Source organism: Apteryx mantelli, chromosome 1 (genome assembly GCF_036417845.1).
Source record: "Apteryx mantelli isolate bAptMan1 chromosome 1, bAptMan1.hap1, whole genome shotgun sequence".
Classification (NCBI taxonomy): domain Eukaryota; kingdom Metazoa; phylum Chordata; class Aves; order Apterygiformes; family Apterygidae; genus Apteryx; species Apteryx mantelli.
The window spans coordinates 36142506-36164260 of record NC_089978.1 but is presented as its reverse complement, the minus strand read 5'-3'; the positions used below and the strand labels follow the sequence as shown (position 1 = coordinate 36164260).

The following is a 21755-nucleotide window of genomic DNA, read 5'->3' as shown; positions in this document are numbered from 1 at the left end:
GTTGGAGGAGATAGAGAGAACGACCAACCCAAGCACACACAGGGGCAACATGATGGCAGATGTTTCTGAGGAGATGAGGGCAGAAAACAAAGACAAGAGCCAGCCTGTCCACTTGAGAGCCTCCATCTCGGCCTGTTTCCATATATGGTGCTATCCACCCGCGTGAGTGACTGCGTGAGACACAAGCCCTCAGTGGTCAGCAAACCTTTGTGAGGTTTGCCTGGGACCCCTGCGTGTCATAGTAGCCTTGGCTCCCCTGCCCTGGCACCTGGGAAGCTGGGCTCTTTAGTGGCTTGCTCCTCTACCTGCGAGGCGGTAGTCGGAGAGAGCATTGCTGGCTGGTAGGAATTACTTCCGAGATGAAGCAATTCCAATTCTGCTGGGGTAAGGGCCACTCCTCACTTCTTTATGGCAAGCCCGCAGGGCTCCTCACATGCAGGACCGTCCTCTGCTCTTTTTCTAATTGCCTCACCTTGATCTGGGTCCTGCTGCTGTGAACTTCTCACCCGAGGAACTCATCCACAAAATCCCTCCGCGAGATGGGAAAGCAAGCAACCAGCACAGAGCCATTTCTCTGCTGCGGGGCTCCACAGCAACCGGCACACAACTTGGATGCCGTCTCACCAGACAGCGGGCCTGCCTGCCCGATTCTGGTGGCTCCAATACACCGACCCTTGACTGCACAACAGGGGCACCTGCGCCAAGCCAGCTGGTCTCTCGCTGTCCGTACTGAGGGGAGGAATTTCTCTGATGGCTGAGGAGCCATGTGACCCTCAGACTGATGCTACTGCCTGAAGGCACATAATCCTTGGATTGTTTCCTTCCCGGCTGCTTGCCTAAAGCATCTTCCTGGCAAGACCTAAGGAGCCTGAGGATGGATGCCGGGGTATAGAGTCCTTCCCTGCAGCCATCAACACCTTGGCTGGCTCTGTGGCCTTTCTGCTAAGCCGACTGTCACTACTGTCTTAAAAAATGTTTGTTTGTAACCACTTTTATTAGCAGAAAGTAAAACAGAGGAAGGCCAGAAGAAGGAAGGAAGCCACAGAAATAAAAATTCAACCTCAGCATGAGAACTTCTTTTGGTTCACTACAAAAAATCAATAAATGTATCCATGTTAGCTGGTAAGGAGAGGTGAACAAAATCTGTCAAATACTGATGATTTATTGTATAGAATGTATCTTTTCTCAGTTTATATCTTGCAGGAGCAATGAATATGTGTCTGAAAATGTCATTACTTCTCACATCTGAGATGATTCTGAGAATATTTTTCTTCCGTCTCTGTCCTCAAGTCTTCTATTTTAATTCTAGATGTTCTTATCAACACACAAATATAATCATAGCTCCTGACTCATACACATGGAATAGCACCTGATGTTTGTTTTCAGTGTTACTGGCTGTAACTAAATGTGACAGAATCTTGCCCAAAGGGTATTTAACAGAACTGATATTTTAGCTGCTCAGACAGCTTTTATTTAAAATGAGCGAGAGACAGGAAAAGATCAACTTTGGGTAGCTATGGGATGCATACACATCAGGTTTACCTGACTTAAGGACAAGTGCCATTATCTTCCTCCTAAGAATATGCAAACCTCTCCACCGGAGAGCAACCTGGCTGACACAGCGCAGACTATGAGTCTGTGCATTTGAGCAGCTCCCTGCGTCTCTGCCACCATCTGCTCCTGTCCTCAGTTCACCCTCTTTAATGTACTGGCCCAGCTGCCCCTGTGGCCTTGTTCACTAACTCAGCAGCTCACTAACCAATCTGGCTGAGAAGTAACCACAGGACAGCACAAACAGATGCCAGCACAACACAGGATGGCAGAACAAAACGGCAGGCGGCAAGTGCAGTGATGGGGAGCATGCTCCTGACAGCAGCTGAAGCAGCACTGCTGCCACGGGCAAAGCCACGGGCTCACCTGGCATTTCATAGCAAGCTTAAATCAAATGAAAAATGCAGGTGGCCACCCCTTCATCTTGCCCAATACTCTCTACTAGTTGGGACTAGTAGGTGTCCCAACTGGATAAGGATGATGATCCAGTCTAGTGCTTTTTTTTGCAAGATTCCCTGCAGTCCTTGCATCTGGGTTTGATACCTGCAGTATCCCTCCACGAGCTGTCAGCCCAGCAGAAAGCCACCACAGGCATCCCCCTTCTGAAACCTAAATAGTTTAGATTAGCAAACTGGATCAGCCAAAAGAAGAAGTGCCAAGAATGCCAGAGTTGATCGAGCTGACAAGGGTGGAGATCAGAGGAAGAAGAGCAAGGCTTTCCATTTTTGGTAGCAGTGAGCTGTTAGACGGATCGTTTTCTTGAAACCCCAGCCTCAGACCAAGCATCTAGGTTGGCTTGCTTGTAGGCAAGTGAGAAAGCCAGTCTTAAATTACTGTGTCCATGCTGTACTTGTTCTTGAAGCTCTAGGAAGAGGCAGGATCTTTAACGCCAAGCAGGCAGTAAGGTCCATCCTTGCTCGGTGCATGGTTACAGAGCCCTTGTGCCCCCCAATCACCACCAGTGGTAGCATGCTCCAAAAAAGAGCAGTGAAACTGCTCCAGATGGTGAAACTGTTCTTATTTTGTGGTGATTATTTAAACGTTAGTGGTGACCAGCCCCCATGGCCAAAGCCCAAAACACGGGCAAGGGGCTTCCCAGCTCCGGAGGGCAGCAGGGGTCCGGCGACCCCCGTGGCGGCGGCCCACTCCCCACAGCTCCCCGCGGGGCGGGGGACAGGGCAGGCCCTTCTCCGGGCTCCCCGCGGCCTCTCCCGGCCCCCCCCCCCCACCGCGGCCGCGGGCTCCCGGCCTTCGGGGCGGCCGGGGCCGCGCTGTGGCGGCGCGCACCTGCGCCGGGGCCGGGGCCGGGGCCGGGGCCGCGCCGGGCAGGGCGGGCCGCGGCTGCCGCCTCCGCCTCCTCCCCGCCCGCCTCAGCCCCCAGCCCGGGCGGGCTATAAGAGGCGGCGGCGGGGCCGGGCGGCTGATGCTGGCGGCGGGAGGCACGGGCGGCGGCGGGGCAGCCCTGCGCCTGGCGCCGCGGCCCGCCGCCATGAAGTCGCCTCAGGCGTCGCGGGCGGCGGGGGAAGGTGGGTGCGCGCCGCCCGGCCGCTGGGGGGCGCCGCGGCGCGGCGGGCTGAGGCGGGCGCGGGGGCCGGGGCGGAGGCGGCGGCGGCGGGGGGCTGCCGTGGGGCCGGGGCGCCCTGCCGGGCCGGGGCGGGCGGCGCTGAGCGGGCTCCGCGGTGCCCGGCAGCGCTGCTGGAGGACGGCGGGGAGCTGGCGGAGGCGCTGGGGGAGTTCGACGCCGTCCTGGAGGACTTCTCGTGCCCGCCCGCCCGGCGCCGCTTCCACTACGGCGAGCACCTGGAGCGCATGAAGCGGCGGAGCAGCGCCAGCGTCAGCGACGGCAGCGGCCTCAGCGACTCCGAGAGTGAGTGTGTGAATGTGTGTGAGCGTGCCGCTTGCCCTCGCCCTGCCCGCGATGTGGCCGCGGCGCACCTGCCGCCCGCCCGGCGCGGAGCAAGCAGGCACCGGCCCCCCCGGGTCCCTGCCCTCTGACAGACCGGGGAAAATCAAAAGTGTGTGTTGAACTAGGTACCCCCCTCCCTGAGAGAGAGAGAGCAGGGGTGCATGGGGGAAAAACGAAACAAAACGCGCTTTAGAAACACAGTTTACTTTTGGGGTTAAAAGTATCGAGAATGCGAAGTCCGACCCTGCTGGGTTTGTCCCTGTGGAGGTCTGAGGCATCGGTTGCACCCTGTCTCTGTTGGACCCTATTGAAGAGGTCAAGGACAAAAGTCCGTTGGGGATTTTGTTTCCTGTCTGGATTCTCAGGGTTGAAGAGAGACAGTGAGGAAAAGGAGAGTTTTGCTGCACATCAGACCCGTTCTTTATCTCTGGTTTCCTTACAGTAGGTAAGGCTGAAAAACTTGGTACAAAGAAGGTCAAAGTACCAGCTGGCTGGGAAGATATTGAAGTATCCTGCCTTTTTAGGAAAAGATCTCTCTTAGAAGGGAGACCCTCAGGGATACTTTATTATTTTACTAGCCTAAATATCAGTTGAATGAGTGAGCTGAAGTACTTTGAAGAACTGACTGAAATTAAATCAGCTGTTCATTTTAATTGGTGGAGGTGTCTTCACTGCTTGCAGGTTGTCATTGTAAAAATAATTTACATCAGCATATACTATGTGTATATAAACAGTGCATGGGGAACTTGGAGCAAGAAAAGTAGGTAACTGATATCAAGGCAGCTTTGAACAGGAGATGTAAAATGAACTGAATTTTTGATCAGGTACTTTTTTCTTTTCTTTTTAAGTTTTGCCTCTCTTATTCTTGCTAGTCAGTGAGAGAATACATCTTTCCTATTGCAAAGAGTGAGACTGAGAAAACTGCTGACCTCCTTGGAAGCAATAGGATCAATGGCTACTTTGCCAGAAATTCTAAAAATCAAATAAATGCAAATATATCTTAGTTCCTAAACTAAAAGCTTTCTATATAGGTAGCTTTACAAAACTTAAGCTTTCTGAGTTTGTTATTTATCATAAAATTGCTCCTTTAATTTCTGCTGTGCCTCTTTGTTTATCAATTCAGTGACTTATTATGCAGTTTTGTGGACCTAACATTAAAACATTAGTAACTTAGTCTTCCTAGTGGTGAAGCTATCCCTATTGCTTCTCCCTAGTATCAGAGCACTTTATAACATCATCATCATCAAGGGTAGGATTCATCTCACTTAATGTTAACTGCCCCAGACTCTGACATCTAGCCTGACTACAACTTTGGCTTTTTTCTGTAGTCTGCGGATGTATATAGATGCCTCCTGAGGCTGATACATCTGTTTCTTAGAGTGGATGAATCACTCTTTGCAAGTCTCTCTCCCTGTGGAGGGAAGTCTAGAAACAAACACCTGATTTAGATTACACACTAGCCTTTTGGGTGGCTGGGGGTATGTATGATGAGGCCTGCCTTTACTGACTCAAGCTGATGAATTATATGAGCAGCCCTTAAATTCAAGTCTATCATTAACTACAATAGCAGAGCCCTAGTGTTACAATTTTTTGTGTAGTCTCCAATATTCTAATATATTAACCTCTAGCATACTCTTACCAAAAATAGATAGTTTCAAGATCCTCTGTCTAGTGAAATACTCTACTGTTGGCAAAACATGAGAAAACAAAACAGCATCAAGAATTCATTCCTCTTGTGTGGTTGAAGCCTGCCTGCAGTCACTTAGCATATGTGCTGTGGTTCAGAAAACTTAATCTTTAACAGTGCTTAAAATTGCTAAATTAGAACTGATAGGAAGGGTCTTTTGAGGAAAATGAAGGTGTTCTCTTACAGAGCAGAAGGCTTAGTAAGGAACAGCATGCTCATGCAAAATGGCAGATGAGATCTTCAGGAAGACCTGGAAAACAAAAATCTGTCACATCTGAACTGATTTAGACTGAATACATTAATAGAGGTAGACAGGATTTAAAGGCTTTGAGTAAAGTCTTCAAAGACCATGTTTTAGGAACTTGCCAAGCTTCCAGGTTCCAACCTATGTTGGGGTTCCTCGTTTAATGATGCATCAATGTGAAGGGTGGTTCTGATGAAGAAATCACTGTCTTCTAGTGCATCTCCTAGTCCAGTTTATGCCAGTGTCCAGAAGTGGTCTACTGGAATTCAACTGTGCCAAGCATATGAGGATATGATTGAGGGAAAGAAAATAGAAAATTAGCTAACCTGATTTTCTTATGAAGTAAATTCACTTAGGCTAGTTTAAACTCCAGTTTAATTTGAAAAAATCTGAAGTCAGAATGAACTTCTAGCACTGTCAGTTTTATTTTAAATGAGCAAATGTCTACTTCCCTGAATATTTTCACTAGAAACTTTACACTTTTCTCAAAGACCCAGCAGAACCCTTCTCCCAAAGACATCATTCAGTGCAGAAAGCTTCTTAATTTGGAATTATAGTAGGATTGGAGAGGAGTTGCAGACTTTTATGAAGAGGCCCTTTTATAAAACAAGCTGAAATGTCTGATGTAACCTAGCTACGGACTCGCTATGTCTAGTCTAAGAATAGACACAAGGAGTTTTCTACTTGTCTAGGCTCTTTCTGTTCAAGCTGAAGTTTTTCTTTCCCTTGGTCTACCTTTCCTTGGTCTCTGTCCTTTGAAGGTGGACTGCTGAATTCCTGACCCCTCTGTTCCCATGGAAACACTTAGGTTAAACATCACCACAGGATCAAAGAGAAAGTAGGCTGAGAGAGCAAGTTGTTAAACACAAATCTCTAACAGCAGAAGAAATTCCAACAATATTATCTGCGAACAGCTGGAATTTTACTCTCATTCACAAAGACTCTTTCCATCTTTACAAAATCCTGCTATCTAGTGGTACAGGTGATTCCAGCTGTGCTTTGTTATGTATTTACAGAACTGTTCAGACCACTATATTTTAGTACTATCTTTTCTTGTTGGCTGAGTAATCTAATCTGCCTGACCTTCAGCCACTCCACACCAGTTAGGAATATCTATTGTTCTGCCACTCCTGCAGTGATATCTTTGAGTCTAGTGTGGGATTGTAAGATTGGGCAGTAGCATCTTAAACTGTTGCAGTCATTTGTTTCAGGGCACATTAACAAGTTTTAAATTTAACTTTCTCCAAAAACTACTAGCATTGGCTGTATCTGAACAATGCTGTTTTGTAGTAGGGTAAAGAAAGCCTTTCTCCTCCTGAGGCTTGTGCAATGAGGATGAGGCCATTTAATTTAGAAAACAGAAGTATTTACAAAATATCTTTATCAATACAGTTAATCCTGTAGATATTGCTTTTACCTTAAAAGCTCCTCTTGAGGGAGCTAGCACCAAAAGTACTAATTGAAGTTCTTATTATTCATTTCAGCCTCTTAGGGGGAAAAAAAATATAATTCAAAGATACTTCTTTGGAAAATGAGCACAATAATACTTGGTTCTCCTGCACCTTGTCTGATTAGACTAAATGATCTTTGGCCAAAGTCTTCCTTGGCTGTGGTTAAGTATTGTACATACGACACTGGACCATAGCCCTTACGATAATAAAAATGCTAGCATGTGCAGATAGACGATCTTAGTACTTGGCCCACAAGTGTTGTATTAAACACAACAGCTGATTGGGTCAGTGCTGGAAATCGTGATGCAATAGGTAATTCACTCCAATAATAGATGCTCTTGAGTTGCTGAACTATCCAAATTAATGCTAATTACACTTCAACTTGATGTATTCAACAGAATCAAAGTATAACAGCTTCATACTTCAGATCATTATTTATGCTGAAACATCTAAGTTAAGAGATACTTTTATAAGTTCTTGCTAGCTATGGCATATGTTGGATGTGATAGTGTGATTTGTAATAGTGTTGTATTGTCAAAAGCCTTTAGTGCAGATGCAGCTATATTGAAAAACATGAACTTTTACAGATGCTATTTGCTTCTTGTGCTTTGGAATAAGCTTGCAAAGAAAAATGCAGGCTTGCTTATATAAATTGCATGCCCAGTCATTGCCCTTTGCCAGTATAGTATATAGCAACAGCACAAAAGTCTTCCAAGTTTAGACTTGGAATAATGAATAGAAAGTTAGACTAAATGAAAGGTTGAGAAGGGAAATGCTTTAGCATTTCTTGTGCCAAAGCTATAATAACACCTAAAAGCTAAACCATAATCTGTTGTGCTCAGTGGTGTTTTACACTTTTAGCTACTGGTGCATTTTCTTGAAACAGGTTCAGCTTCTAGTCTCTCTGTATCAAAAGCATTGGAAAATAAGTACATCAGTTCAGTTCTTGCACTGATGTAGCCTGCAGTGTATCTTCATAGTAACTTTTAGGAGTGTGTAAATGCTTTGAGACAATGCCTCCTGACTTTCAAACACATCAAAAGGCCCTCAGTGCCTGTAGAACTCTTTTAATGCTTTAATTTCAAAACTGAGCAGGTGCAGATTTACTAAGGAGCTGAATTGCTTCCTGTTAACACCCAATGCCTGGTGTAATACAAGCAATTGTAGTTACATGCCATGGAAGTATGCGTGTGGCTGTGCTAATGCCTCTACTATCTAAAGATGACACATTGGCCACTAGTACTGCTGCAGTCATTCTGAAAAGCCAGTATACATTTGCAGTCTTGCAGTACATAAGTGGAAAAGATGCAGAAGACAATACAAATGATTGAAGATGTAAAATGGTTTCCAGATGACTAAACAGGCTAGGACTGTCAGCCTAGAAAAGAGATTACTTCAGTGGGGACAATCTAGTCTTCCAAAACATCCAAAGTGGTCTTAGGAAAATGAAGTAGGAAGGACTATTTGCTCTCTCTCACAGTATGAGAACATCAAATTAAACTAGCAGATTTCAAACAAATACAAGGAGATATTTCTTCACATGTTGTATAGTTCAACTGTAAAAAGTATTGCCTTAAGGTATTGTGGATGTTAAGTTTACATTGTCAAAGCAACTAGGTAGTCATGGAAAAAATTCATCAAGGACTAAATGCTAAGAGTACTGCTGCCTTAAGTATGTTGATCTGTGCATTGCTAGAACTGGTAGAGTATATCTGGCAACTATCAGTATGTTCCTGCACCACTCTTAAACCCTTCTATGGGCATCTGCTATGAGTTGCTATCAGAGACAGAGCGCTGAGTAGATGGACCTTTGATCTTAACAATAAATCCTAATTTTATATGATGAAGAGCATTTTAAGTGGATTGCTGCCTCAGATTTCTGATGACCTGTCTCTAACAACAAGAAAGCAATATAGTATAATGAAAAAATGAAACAAGCCTTGTATGGAGAAATAATGTTTTATGAAATCTAAGGAATAACACGTTTTATGAAATGTTTGATACATTCAAGGGGATGAAAACCCAGAAGTTTTGGGTACATAGGTTGCTTTCCAGGTATTTCAATTTAAGGAAAAGAGATGCTTGCCTTTTGTAAGATTTCCTGTTCTTGCACCTCCATAATACCTGTTTGTCTCCCTTATGCTTTCCTCTATAAAAGGAAGCATTATTAAAGGGGAAGATTGGTATTAGAAACACTGCCTTGCAAGTAGCGTGATGGGGGAGCAGTATACTAAGTTTTGCCTATAATGAGAAAGTATGCTTGTATGTCTGAATTTCAGGCTTCCTAGATCACTTCCTTGTAACTAGTAATTATGTGATTTGAAATCTTTTAAAACATTAAGCCCAGAAGCTTAGATAGGGAAAAGGTGTGATTTTGGTGTCAGTATTGGAATCGATGGTTGATAACTAAGCAGAAGATTATAAACAATGCAGCAAAGTAAGCATGATTATGATCAAAATAAACACTATCCTTGAGGGCTGCAACACATGCATTGTGAAATGAGCTCTTTATACCATAAATGCTTCTGTTTACTGATGGCATTAGAAATTCCTGATTTCTTTTTTAATCAAATAGGCTATGGGAATGAGTTGTGCAGTCTGTTCATTAAGTGTTGAACTGTTTGTGATGAATTCATGATCTGCAGAGACATTTTAATGGAATTTTAAGGCTCCCCTCTGAAAAGCTTGAGGGATGCAATTTCTCTAGAACTTTCCTCACTGAAAATTGCAGTAAAAATTGCACTGACTCTAATAGGAGCAAAGTTAGCCATGAGTGCTGCTTAAAACTATATCCTGATCAATGATGATATTAGAAAGAACATAATATTAAAGTCAGATGGCTGAACTTTTCCATTGCGTGTTTTAAAAGGGAAAGTTAGAGGCTTTCTTCCTTCAGTTAATTACCGTCCAGAACCTTTCAATTGTTTATTTCATGGAAACATTCTATATTTACATGGTATTGCAGTGTTTTTTTGCTTTGTGGTTTAACTATATACTGGAACAGCAAAGGTCAGTGCTAACTACAAATTACTTTGCCAAAGTAAAATACATCCATATTTGTTGTAAACCTCTAATTTTGCAGCTGTTGCCTTAGCCTAACTCATGCAGATCAACTTAGTAACCTAACTCAGATTTTTTTAAAGGATTTCTTTTAAAGAGGCGGGGGTTTTTTAAACAACTAAGTCATAGTTTGATTGTGCTACCTGTGTTTATACAAACTTCAGAGCCACAAAATAAGTAATAAATAATAAACTCACATTGCAGTGGAAGAGAAAGGGTTGGATGAGGATGGGTGGTAGTGATGAGATCCTTGGCATCAGCCTCTAGCAGGGGATGTTGGATTTGTGTGGCAATGGAAATCTTCCAGGGCCCTTTTTTGAAGGTGAATGAGCAAATCTTGTCTGTTGCAGCTGGTAGAGAGCAAGGACTGAAGTGTCCTTCTCCCAGAGCTTTCTGCCCTAGAGCCATATTTTGTATTTTGTGGAAGTTCATATTTTTGTGCAATGGAAATCAGAAGTATTGTTTTAAAAACAGTATGTTTTCAGTAGTTTCTTGTTCACTGGGGTATGCATCTTGGCTTTTAAAAAAAGTGGTTTTGGTTTAAAGTTGGCCCATAAGCTGATTTCGGGAAGAAATGTTATATCTGTTACTTTGAGTCCATGCATGTGCTGGAGTTCATATTGCATTGTACGGTGCTGGTAAGAAATATTAATGCAAAGCAGTTAGGTTTTTCTTTTCTCCTCTTTTGATTTTTATGCTTTTCAGGAGCTACTTTTCAGGGGTGAGGACAATGCTGAATATTCTCTATTCATCAGTTAAAGGTGGTATAAGTTGGGTGTCACAGCTATTGTATTGATTCTACAGCAAGTCAGACCTTTCAGCCCTGAATTTAGCAGAATGCAGTATCACAACCACATTCAGACATAACTGGACAGATTATGTGCAGCATCAGAGAAAGATGTTGTTAATGAATGATATTGGGCAGGTAGGGATTTCTGGTCTTAACTAGACACTCCTTTTTGCTCTGTTACTGCCATTGCAGTGGCAAACTATGCAATTACAGTCTATATGATAACAATGTTTCTGGGGAACTGTCCCTGTACTAGAGCTCGTTATTTAGTTTTTGTAATAGCTTTTGGAAAACGTTCAGGTTACCAAAATTTCCCAGAATATTGTACATCAGGCAGGCCAAATTTAGTGGATGTAGGATAACTTCTCTTTCTGTAACTTTTCCCAATTGATGCTGACTGTGGGGAAAGCTGACACTTTCCTTACCAGGAGGTAAGTATCGGTCCTAGGATGGCTTGCTTTTTAACATAGGTGCTTTTCCTTCAAACAATAGATGATTTGATTTGTCCCTCTGGCTGTGAAGTCTGAATTTGAGTTGTACAGACTTTGTCTGTACAAGAAACCTCCCATTTCTCTTTAAGGCTATTGCAGACTTGCAGTAGGTATTAATTATAGGTAGTCTAATTTGTAATGTAATTTTTTCCTGCAGGTGCAGATTCACTCTACAGAAATAGTTTCAGCTTCAGTGATGAAAAGCTGAATTCTCCAACCACATCTACTCCAAGTCTACCATCTCCATCAGTAACTCCATGTAAAGGTAAACTTAATTTTATTTGTTTGCATTTCTTTTTAATTCTCAACTGTATTGTCTCCTGGTGAGCAAGGATTCACACACATGACTTGGCTCTTTTTTTTTTTTATGGTGACAGCAGAACTAAGCATTACTGTTAAGCATGCTACAGGTGCAAGTGCTGTTACTGTTTATGATCAACACAATAGCACATTGCACCCACACTTCACAAGTGGCCTGGCAACTCTTTACTTTGAACCACCAAGCTAAAGGAAATTACTGTTTTTGGCTGACCTAAAATTGTGATGCTGCTTATGGAATACTTCAGAGTTAACTTAAGTGATGAAGTAGCCTGTGTCCCATTGATATACAGAAGTTCTTAACTTGAATGCAGAGGTGCAGTGGGTGACTTCTGAGAAGCCATATGCTGCCATTCAGGTTAACACAAGTACTCAGATGCATGTAGACCTTGCACTGCTGATAACCATATATGTAGTAATTACTTCCTTCTTTGTAGCTATGCTATTTCAGAAAGGATTCTGTCTTGCAGCTGGTCCAACTCTACAGGAGTTTGTTTCACTCGGGTAGCTTAGATTAACTCTGGAGCAGACATATCAATAAATGGAACAGACATGCTTATGTACTACATGGTGCTTTCATTGTAAGTCTCCTCATGTAAGTGCTCAAGAACTTTTCGTGCTTTCATTGGCCTTGTCTGCATTGACCAGTCACAAGTAACCGGTAAAATGCATTTTTACTGATGAGCATGATACTAGGGAGAAATAATGAGCCATAGTTAATAAGTAGGAAAAAAAAAATTAAACTGGCAGGAAATCCTTGGCAAGGAGTTGTACTAAAGGTCAAGATACTGTTCCTGATGAATTATAGAAATGGACTTTGAACCAGTTTGGAATATATCACAGAAATGAGATAAGGAAGCCACTTGAAGTAAAACTGGATTGAATGAAATGGCTTCCTCTGTTAGGAGTGAAAATTTGGATGGATGTTTAGATCCAAACGTAGTGTATGGACCATGATCAAGGACATGATGTCAAAGCAAACCACTGATTCGCATGATATAAGAGGTTTAGATTTGGGCAGACCTGGGAGCTAACTGGGTGGGATATGTTTAGGGCTGTGAATGCAATATCTGAGATGGATATAGATAGGTTTATATATATGTAAACAATAAGGAAGAATCCCACAGTAGCAAGGACATGGCTAGTTGACCTGTTTTTTTCTTTTCCCACCTCAACCTCTGCTTTAAGGAAGCTAAGTGGCTTGCTTTGCTTTTATCAATTGGATAACTGTAAAAGAACTGTAAAAAGTTTTAAACTGGTCTCTCCTGTCTTCTAAGAATGCATTTGGACATCTTTGCAACCTTGTTGAAGGAAAGAGGTCAGGAAGACTCTTCTGAAAATAACCCAGAGCACGTTTGATACCGCTGAAAATTATTTGGGGAATTGTACAGGTCCAGACGGTTCTCTTGGCCAGAGAAATGTCATGTTTAAGCTGTGGTGACCTTTCTTCTTTGCAGCAAAGCTTGGAGATACAAAAGAACTGGAAGACTTTATTGCTGATCTTGACAGGACACTAGCAAGTAAGTAGATTGTATTAGTAGACTGCGTCTTGTTTGATCCCTTCAAAGAGTGGTGAAAGTCAATGTATCAGAAATAAAAAGCAGATTAACAATTTTTTATATAATGTGGCTACATTTAATTTGCTTGTAGGCAGGAAGATTAAGGAAGATTCCCATATGTAGGTAGGAAGGTAAAACAGACTAAACTAAGGTCTCTGCCTGAAAGCTCAAGGCTTTTTCTTCAGACAGCCTTTTCCTGCTCAGTGTAATTCTGTGCTATATAGATGTTCTCACTTATCAAATTCTTTTCCCAGGATCATCTTTTCCCTTTTTGTAGGGACTGACTGTTAATCTGAATGAGTTACATGGACTAATCTGAAATTGTTACACAAGTGTTTCAAAAATATAATGAACACTGTCTCTACTGGGTTGTTTTAAGCAGGCTCAGGGTTAGTGGTAGCAATGAAGCTGCTCCTGCTGTTTCTGTGTCCCTGCACGATGCATGCAGTTTGGCATGTGTGACAAAATGCCATACTCCCATGAACTTCTGTTGCCATCTCTGAGGCAGCTGCAATCCACCTCTCCTTGTCAGTGCATAGACTGAGTAAATGCATCATTTTCTGGACTACTCAAAGCTGCTAAGAAGTGGATTCATGCTTCTTAGTTATAAAGCTAAATAACTGGAGCAGTAACCATAGTGAGAGATCAATCTGAAGTTTTATTAATACTATAACTTGCTTTATGAGATGGTTAAGGAGAAGATATCTGTATCTATCTTAGACTAGATTAAGCAGGATTTTGATTTTTAATTTCTATCAGAAATGAATTTAAACCACTTATTTTCTGTCACTATCTGGGAGTTACGATTTCCAATTACCCTGTTGGGTTTTTCATTAGGAACTTAAACTCCTCTCCCCACTGTGTACTCTACCTATTTTTTCCTGCTTCTTCCTATGCTGTTTGTTTGGGGCATGATCCTGTTTTTTGTGTGGCTCTGCAGTCTGGTTCCAGACAAAACAAATTACAGGATTAGACCTAAATGGCAGCATGGACAAAAGTATGAATTCAGTGTCTTATACCATTAGGTATTCTTCCTTTCCTGTAATTCTTGAAGCCTTGGCCATCTGCCCTGAATTAAATTCAGGGCAGTTGTGCTTGTGATCTTCCTACTTCCCTGTCGTCTTACTCATATCTTAATCCTAGTTTCACTTCCCTTATTTAAAATACATTTCTAGTTTCCTGACTTCTGTTATGGATGCATGCTTGAACTAATTGTCTTTACCACTGAAATTTAATTGACTGATTGCTCTTCTGAAAACTCTGAATTTGAAGGTTTGCCTATGTAGAAGGACAAAACCTCCCCAAAATCTCAAATATTTGTGTTGGTATATCTTGTACAGCTATGTTGCAGGTGACTTTAAATAGCCTGCCTATTACATATTAGTTTCATTGCCCCCCTGCAAGGCACATTGAAGGTGAGGCCAGGGATTGCTACCTGCTGTAGGGTTTTCTCCCAACTAAGGAAATGCTCTGGTTATTTCAACAGTTTTGTTTAGTGTCGCTTGCTCTATGGTGACATGCTAACTCTATCATGCATTGGAGTTCTGGGAGAAGTCAAACTTCCATCTGATATTTTTATCACATTATTGAGGAGTTCCATTTATATACTTGAGGTTATGCAAAAGCTTTGCACTGATGCCTTTTGCCTAGTGTACTTGTTAGAACAGAAATTGCCTTAAATCTTTACACAATATAACCTCTTAGCTCTCATGTTTAAAAAATGCATAGTTTTGCCATATGTCAGACAGTCTAGAAAGCTAAGCATAATATGATATCTGGTATGTCAACAGCATGCAATCCTATTAAATATAGAACTGATCTTGTTTTGTATTTACAGGTATGTGAAACAGAATTTTGGCATTGTGCCTGCCTATGAATATGTCCTCCCAAGGATAAGTGACATCAATCACTGAGAACTGCTGACATTGTCTAACTTTGCTACCCAAGCTATTTACCTTCTGAACATAACCTTTGTCATCTCCTGCAAGTATTTAACAGGTAGCATGGGTTTTGTTACTCTGCAGCAGGTGGAATCAGATAACTTAAGTGTTACTGCTATATTTTTGCTTTGAAATATAGCTTAAATTTTAATTAAAAGTTGCTTTTATGAAAAAATATTTGTAATTTTATATAGTTGAGAACTTTTAATGCCTTTTCCATTATAATATATTTTTGTATACAAATAAAGCCTGAACTGGAATCCAGATGTCTGAACTTCATATCAACAGAACTGAAAAGTGATTACAAATTAAGCTCTTAATAAAAACATCAGGTTTTAAAGTATTTGATAAGGGTGTATTTCCTGATAGGCAAAATATACTATGCTGGCTTCATATGGAACGTCACATTTTTCTCTTCACGTTGCTTAAATAAGAATTTTGTAACACTGACTTAGTACAGTTTAGTTTTGAAAAATAGCACCTATTCAAACCGTGTTTAAAAGGTATCTTTGTAAGCATCAATGTTAGTAACTGAGTATTCACATATGATTCTATATTAAATGCTAATTGGCAGGTTAGGTATCTAAGCCCACAGGTTTAAAGGTATGGGGCTGCAGCACCAAGAAATACTTGAGTGTCTGGATATTTCCCATACCAGACTCCTGAGTCCAAAACTGCCCCTCCTTTGTTGAAAAGGAATGTCTGGCCATCAGTGTTGTTCAGAGTGGCAGGTGAACCTGCATTTTTACAAAGGATATGATTCTTCCCATATGCATTAGGCACTGGAGATGTCATCGTGTGAGCTCCTCCAGCTGCTGCAGGCATTACACTCTGCTGCTGTCTGAGCTGCTCATGTGATTGCTCCCTAATCTATTTGGGCAAACTGAGTTGGGCTTCTTTAAACTGCAGGTCTGTCTTTGACCAAAGCAGGCTAGTGAGCAGTTACATGAGTGAGGGGTACAGATATTGTGCCCCCTCTGATCTCTTCTCTTCTTTGAGTGGATGTATGCCTGGGCCCTTAGCACAGCTACCTACCAGTTGATTGAGAGGATGGATTTAGACCTGTGTCTTCTGCAGTTTGGGTGAAAGTAGTCTCCTGCATTTTTGCTAACAGGAACTTCGTGGGGTTGATATGAACCTATCTGTTTCTTTTTGTTTTCTAAAAATAGATGAGGAATTTGGGTCTTGTTAAATGCGATCTTACCAGTGCAGAAAACTGGGAATTTAGAAAACTAAACCATGATAAACTGGGTACATTTGAATGTCTCTGAAAACACTTTTAGGAGTGTGTGGGTTTTTTTCCCTGCTTTCAGTCAGCAGTGCAATGTAAGGTGGTGGCTGCTTTTTGAGGAGGCAATTCCTCTTTTCTACAGCAGCTTCAAAGTCTGTGTTGAAGGAAGGAGGAATGGTTCATGTCTAAGATAGCAGTGTGCTTCTACACTCTGCAGGACCTTCACATCCTTACTCAGAGGCTCCTGCACAGTAGAAAAATCCCTTTGAGCAGCAAGGTGGGCTTGCTTTGGCAAAGTCAGAGCACTGGAAATTCAATGCTGCTGTACTATAAACGCACAGGAGCAAATTCTCCTTTTGGCTGCCTTAGTATAACTGAGAGGAGAATCTGGCTCTTCTTGCTGGTCCCATATATTAATAGATGTTTTTTTACATGAAGCCAGTGAGGGGGATTCCCTTGGCTGGCATAGGACTTGCTGTTATATGGGAAGAGGCACTGTGCCTTTTAGCAGGTACTGAGGGAAAGCAAACAAGGGAATGCCTGAAAGACAAGCTCATGGGTTTTTCTGTTTCTTTTTTGTAAGAAATATTGGTAGATATTTGCATAAGGCATATTTTAAAGCTAATTGAAGAATAGCAGCAAAGGTTTTTGGCTGTCTTTCTTAAAATTAACACTTTTTGGTAATGATGAAAGATGGAGTGGTTGTGAATGATGACTGTTAATGTCCCAAAGGTAGAATAATCAAACTAAGTGAGTTTTAAGTAAACTAAATGTTTTAGAGGAGGCTACTTCAAATCGCTGCTGGGAGGTGGGGGTGCACAGCTGCTTTTGTTCTCTGTGCAAATGTGCAGGGCATGAGTTTGCCACTTCCCCTGTGTACTTTCAGTTGCTGCTTGATACAGTTGAAGGCTCTGGACCTATAATGATTATTCAGAGCTGGACATCTCCCTTCACAGTGTGATATTACTGAACTAATATAGTACTTCAGAATGGCAATACTTTGTCCTTCTGGATACCCAGTTTTGAAGACTTTTCCTTCATAACTAAAGGTTTAAAACAAGGCATGTTCTTCATTTCATGTGATGTGAAGTCAATTATGGAGTTAGGGGTTAAGTCACCACCTGTCTGTTTTTTTAATCTTATTAGGCATAAATGGGTGGAGACTTCTGCTTGTTTATGCAGCAGTTCTGGAGATAAGCAGCTACAAAATCTGGGAGTGTATTCTGCTAAGTTGTTGATCTGAATTCTTCTGTTTGTTATTCTCAGTTTTGAATGTCCTGCTGTGTCAGAATGAAGGCAGTAATGTAGATCTCATTTCACCAGAGTACATCTATGACTTAAGTTCATGATCTAATTACTCTACGTATGGCACTGGAAAATGCATTGTTGAGAACTCATGTGATGCTCTATCCCCAACTGAGTACTGCTGGAAGCTCTACTATCCTTGTGGGCCAGCCTAACTTTCTAATCCTTGCTTTGACCTCCCTCTTATGCTGTGATGCCAAATTCGAACTTGAAGATAGTCTCTCAGCCCTGTTGTGCCAACACGCCACTCTTCTAGAAATGGAAATCAGGAGCTTACACTAAGCAGATGTATTGCCACAGCTTAACGTGCGTAAGATGAGGTGCAACAATTCTTTGCACGTATGCTCTTTACCTACTGCAAACTCAAGGTTAAATGGATTAGTTTAAACCTCCATCGCTGAGGCTTGAGATAATGTGTCTTATCTTGGGTTTGCTATTGATTGTGTGCGTCCTCAGCACGGTCACCAAGGCTCAGCTGATATGTGGTAACTCATTAAGCCTGGTAATGTGCTCATTTTTCTGAGCCCTTTATAAGGGGGAGAGGAGAAAAGAGCAAGAAGAGGGCTTTTTTCCTGGTTGTATATGTGTCTTCAGCTGCTATTGATGCACCTACAGCCAGGTGACTTGGGAAGGAGGGGAAAGGTAATGTTGGCAGTGACTATGTAAAAGGAAAAGCAGGCTCTGCCTTGTGAAGCTTGCTTATAGGGGAAGGGCTCAATCCTTGCTGACTCCTAAAGCCCTTTGTCCCGGTGCTTTCCCCTCCGCCTCCATTACTGATATTTGCTTAGGAGTGCACACTGGATGTAGAATTGATTTCCATCAGGGCTGCCTGATGTGAAGGGTCAGAGAGGGGAAGAGAAATCACCTTCACAGCTCAGCAGCTTCATTTAAGCCTTGTTTTCAGAAGTGGATGTTTGCAAAGAGAAAACACACACAGAATGCTTCTGCCTGCTGGGAAATAACCATGCCTACGAATAGAGATTTTCTTAGTTGTCATTATTAATTGTTGCTTTTAGACCACTATTCAGCTGCTTCAGGCTCTATGAATTCCCCAGTGCCATGAGAAATGTTCCACCTAGCATAGATCTCCATGGATGAACCACAACTTTGTTAGCTCAGATGGACACAGTTGGCTGTCCAAGAGTTATTCATGCCCCTCTGGAGCCTGTCTGTCTTGTGTGAGATCCGTTTATTTGAAGGTGCCTGAATGTGCTAGACGTCACATCTGCTAGACTGTTGGAGAGAAACTTCCAGTATTACAGTTTGCCATGTTTGGAAGCAAATTCAATATCATAAAGCCAATATGACTGCAGCAGCTCTTGAACTAAATCCAGCTCTACATATTAACATTGCAAACTCCCTATTCTCAATGGAGAAAAGTCCTGTTTTCTATGTTATTTTAATAGTTACTGACTTCATTTCGGCTTGGCTAGCAGCTCTAGCTATCTAAATAACTTCACAATAACGTAAGATGGTGCTGGCTGTTATATTTCATTGTTTTACAGTATTAAAATGGCTATTTTCAAGGTCCTTTCTTCTTTTAGATTAAATGCTTTAAGATGGCTTTTGGGATTAAACCAGGCCAGTCAGTACAAAGTGTTTTTTAGTGTTTTTGGTTGCTTTTGCTCTTTCACTTCTATGTTTTGGAAACTGAAATATTCATCATTTTGGCTCTTAAAACTACAGACTAGAGGCCTGCTCCTCCATTCCCAAAGGTATGCAGAGCTCACCGACTTCTGCGGGAGGCTCGGGCATGCTGAATTGGGCTGGAAGCTAGATGTGAATGTTCCCTTCTCCATAGCACGTGGCTGTAATACTGAATGTCTTCATTCGGTTCTGTCGTTATAATGTATTTCAGAACAGTATTTATAATTAAGAGCATTGCCCTTGTGTTGTCTCAAAAAAACAAATCACAGTATTTTGGTATATATGCAGTCTTGACTTTTCCAAAAAAATTAATCCTGCTAATATATGAAATCAGGTCAGACCCATCCGACTTGACTTAGGCACTTATGTAAAACACCTAAGCTAGGATGTTACTTGTCCTTGGCTCCTTCAAGGGCCAATAAAGGAAGAAAGAAGGAGAAGGAGGCAGAATTATTTCTTAAAGGTCTTCCTTTGTCTACAGTGAACATTGCAAAGGACTATAGGTAACCAGGCTTTTCACTTGGGCTTCTTAATTAAGTGCCTAAAGAAAAGTGTGCATGTTGGGGAAGAAACCTGCCTACTATCGGCCTTACAGTGTGCCAGCTTGTGGGCCTGGGCCTGGGGAAGAGTAGTGACAAAATGACTTAATTAGCCAGGGTTGCCTGTATTTTTGGCTTTCTATCTGCTGCACTGGAACGGGAGAGTTACTGCTTGCTGAGGGTATTAATACTAGCCTACAGCTGAATTGCCCCTACAGAAAAGGATGGTGCTGTACTGTGCCTGCAGGTGGAAAAGCTGTACATCTCGTTGATTGAGATATATCACCCCAACATTAGCAGTTCAGCTTGCTTCAGCTCTGTGGTGGGGATTTGGAGCATCTGTCACTGCAGCTGTGTTGGGCATTTCCATTAACTCAACAGGGCTGGGATTTAACTCTGTCATGAAGTAGCTGGGTTGGTGGCTTGATCAATGCTCTGGAAAGTTGTAGAACTTGGGAAGGTATCATCTTTCTTGTGCAACATAAATATGAGTTTCTGGTCACTTTTTTAATCTCAGAAGACTTTTTAAAAAACATTAACTTAATATCCAGGCTAAATTTGAGTGGGCAATCATGTTGTCCCCTGATTTTTCTCCACCTCTTTGAAAGATAGCAACAGTGCCATGAGGAATGAAGCGATTCCTGAAATTATATACAGCTTATTCCCATTCCCCCACAGTTCCTGGCAGCAGGATTACACTAGGAGATGGCCTGCAAATATTTAGCACTTAGAGTTGTGACCTTACTGGGTTCTCTTGCAGCATTAAACACTGTTCTTAGCAATCTGCGTCTATAGACTAGTTCTCAACATTGCATATATTTTAATAGCTTTAGGCTGCTAATACAAGCTTAGTTTGTTACACTTTAGTAGCTACACATTAGTTGTTTCAAAACTCTTTGGAATGCTATATTATATAGCATTTTAAAGCACAAGGGAAATTTTCTTAGGGAAATAGACTCCATAGTTCTGGTAGATTTCCGTACCGGAAGTTTACAGTTGTTTTCTTTGCTATCTTATTCTGCACTACCTACTTCTGTTAGTTTTACAGACTAACAGGTTTCCTTTTTCCATGTTTAAGAAGTCTAGTATTCACAGATAGAGAAAGACCGGCAAATGAATGAAACATTAATTGTAGCTGCTGCTTATTGCATCCAGCTCCATTCAATAATTGTTTCCAAAGGATATTCTGCAGTTTCCTGGTTTAATCCAGGCTTTCTAGTTGGAGAAGAATCAGCACTGAAGGTGGTTGTTGCACATAGTAACCAGTTCCTGTTAATAATTAAAAAAAAACCCACAACATTTACAAAGGATTCTTCAGTTTACCAATAAGAGCTGAGTGGTTGGCCTGATAGCTCAAAGGCGCCCACCTAAAGCCTGTTTTTTAGCAAGTGGCTAAAGCTGAGGTGAGCACTGCAGGGAAGAGCATGCGTCCCCTGACTATGCAAAGTTCTCTTTCTCTAATAAATATGCCAGGTTTCTTAAAATGTTTTAATTTTAAACTGCTACTCTTTTTCTCTTTATGGCTCAAGATTTTCATTCTGCCAGAAAATTGGTGCAGTGGGCTAGGCAGAATCAAGTTTAATCCTGTTGTTGTTTGCATTATCATATTACTTCCCTGCCCTCTTCAGACAGGCTGTAGGTACACACCCCCAGGCAAGATGTTTGAGGGTCCTGGGTACAGACAGGTGTCTAAGCTTCACCCCTTTACACTGCTCTGTTCCTGGTGATCTTAGGCTTTTTTTTTGACATAATACACTGTTTCCTGAGTTTTCTGCATCTTTTAGATACCACCACTTGCGTTCTGTGCAGTCCTTTGCTGCTCCTACTAGGTGCAGATACTGTAAGAGTGAGGTCCTCAGAGCTGATTTGGTGTTAACAGCTGAACTCCTGATTAAAAATCACGGGAGACCTCAGGACTCTACTTTTGCTACCCATCAAATGCAGGGGTTAACAGCCCTTTCATCCTCTCAGAGATGCTGGGAAAGTAAGTATGCAACAGACTTCAGGTGTCTGGCACTTGTCTGGCTTTCCTTGTC

The 21755-nt window shown here is 42.0% G+C and overlaps 1 protein-coding gene across 2 annotated transcripts; it reads left to right on the top strand.

Annotated features, from left to right (window-relative positions):
• Nucleotides 1-2989: 2989 nt before the first annotated feature.
• Nucleotides 2990-15337, top strand: RGCC (regulator of cell cycle). Of its 2 annotated transcripts, XM_067289678.1 has the most exons (5): nucleotides 2990-3077; nucleotides 3242-3418; nucleotides 11338-11445; nucleotides 12956-13018; nucleotides 14895-15337. In XM_067289678.1, the coding sequence occupies exons 1-5, from the start codon at nucleotides 3041-3043 to the stop codon at nucleotides 14900-14902; spliced, it is 393 nt and encodes a 130-aa protein (XP_067145779.1). In that variant the 5' UTR covers nucleotides 2990-3040; the 3' UTR covers nucleotides 14903-15337. The 2 variants fall into 2 exon arrangements, with proteins under 2 accessions (XP_067145779.1, XP_067145780.1); XM_067289679.1 differs by lacking the exons at nucleotides 12956-13018; nucleotides 14895-15337 and adding an exon at nucleotides 12776-12949.
• Nucleotides 15338-21755: the final 6418 nt, after the last annotated feature.

Excerpts from the sequence above, each read along its gene's own strand:
- RGCC (XM_067289678.1), top strand. The coding sequence starts at position 3,041 with ATGAAGTCGCCTCAGGCGTCGCGGGCGGCGGGGGAAG. Across the intron at positions 3,419-11,337 it reads CGGCCTCAGCGACTCCGAGA|GTGCAGATTCACTCTACAGA; the intron begins GTGAGTGTGTGA and ends TTTTTCCTGCAG. Across the intron at positions 11,446-12,955 it reads ATCAGTAACTCCATGTAAAG|CAAAGCTTGGAGATACAAAA; the intron begins GTAAACTTAATT and ends TCTTCTTTGCAG.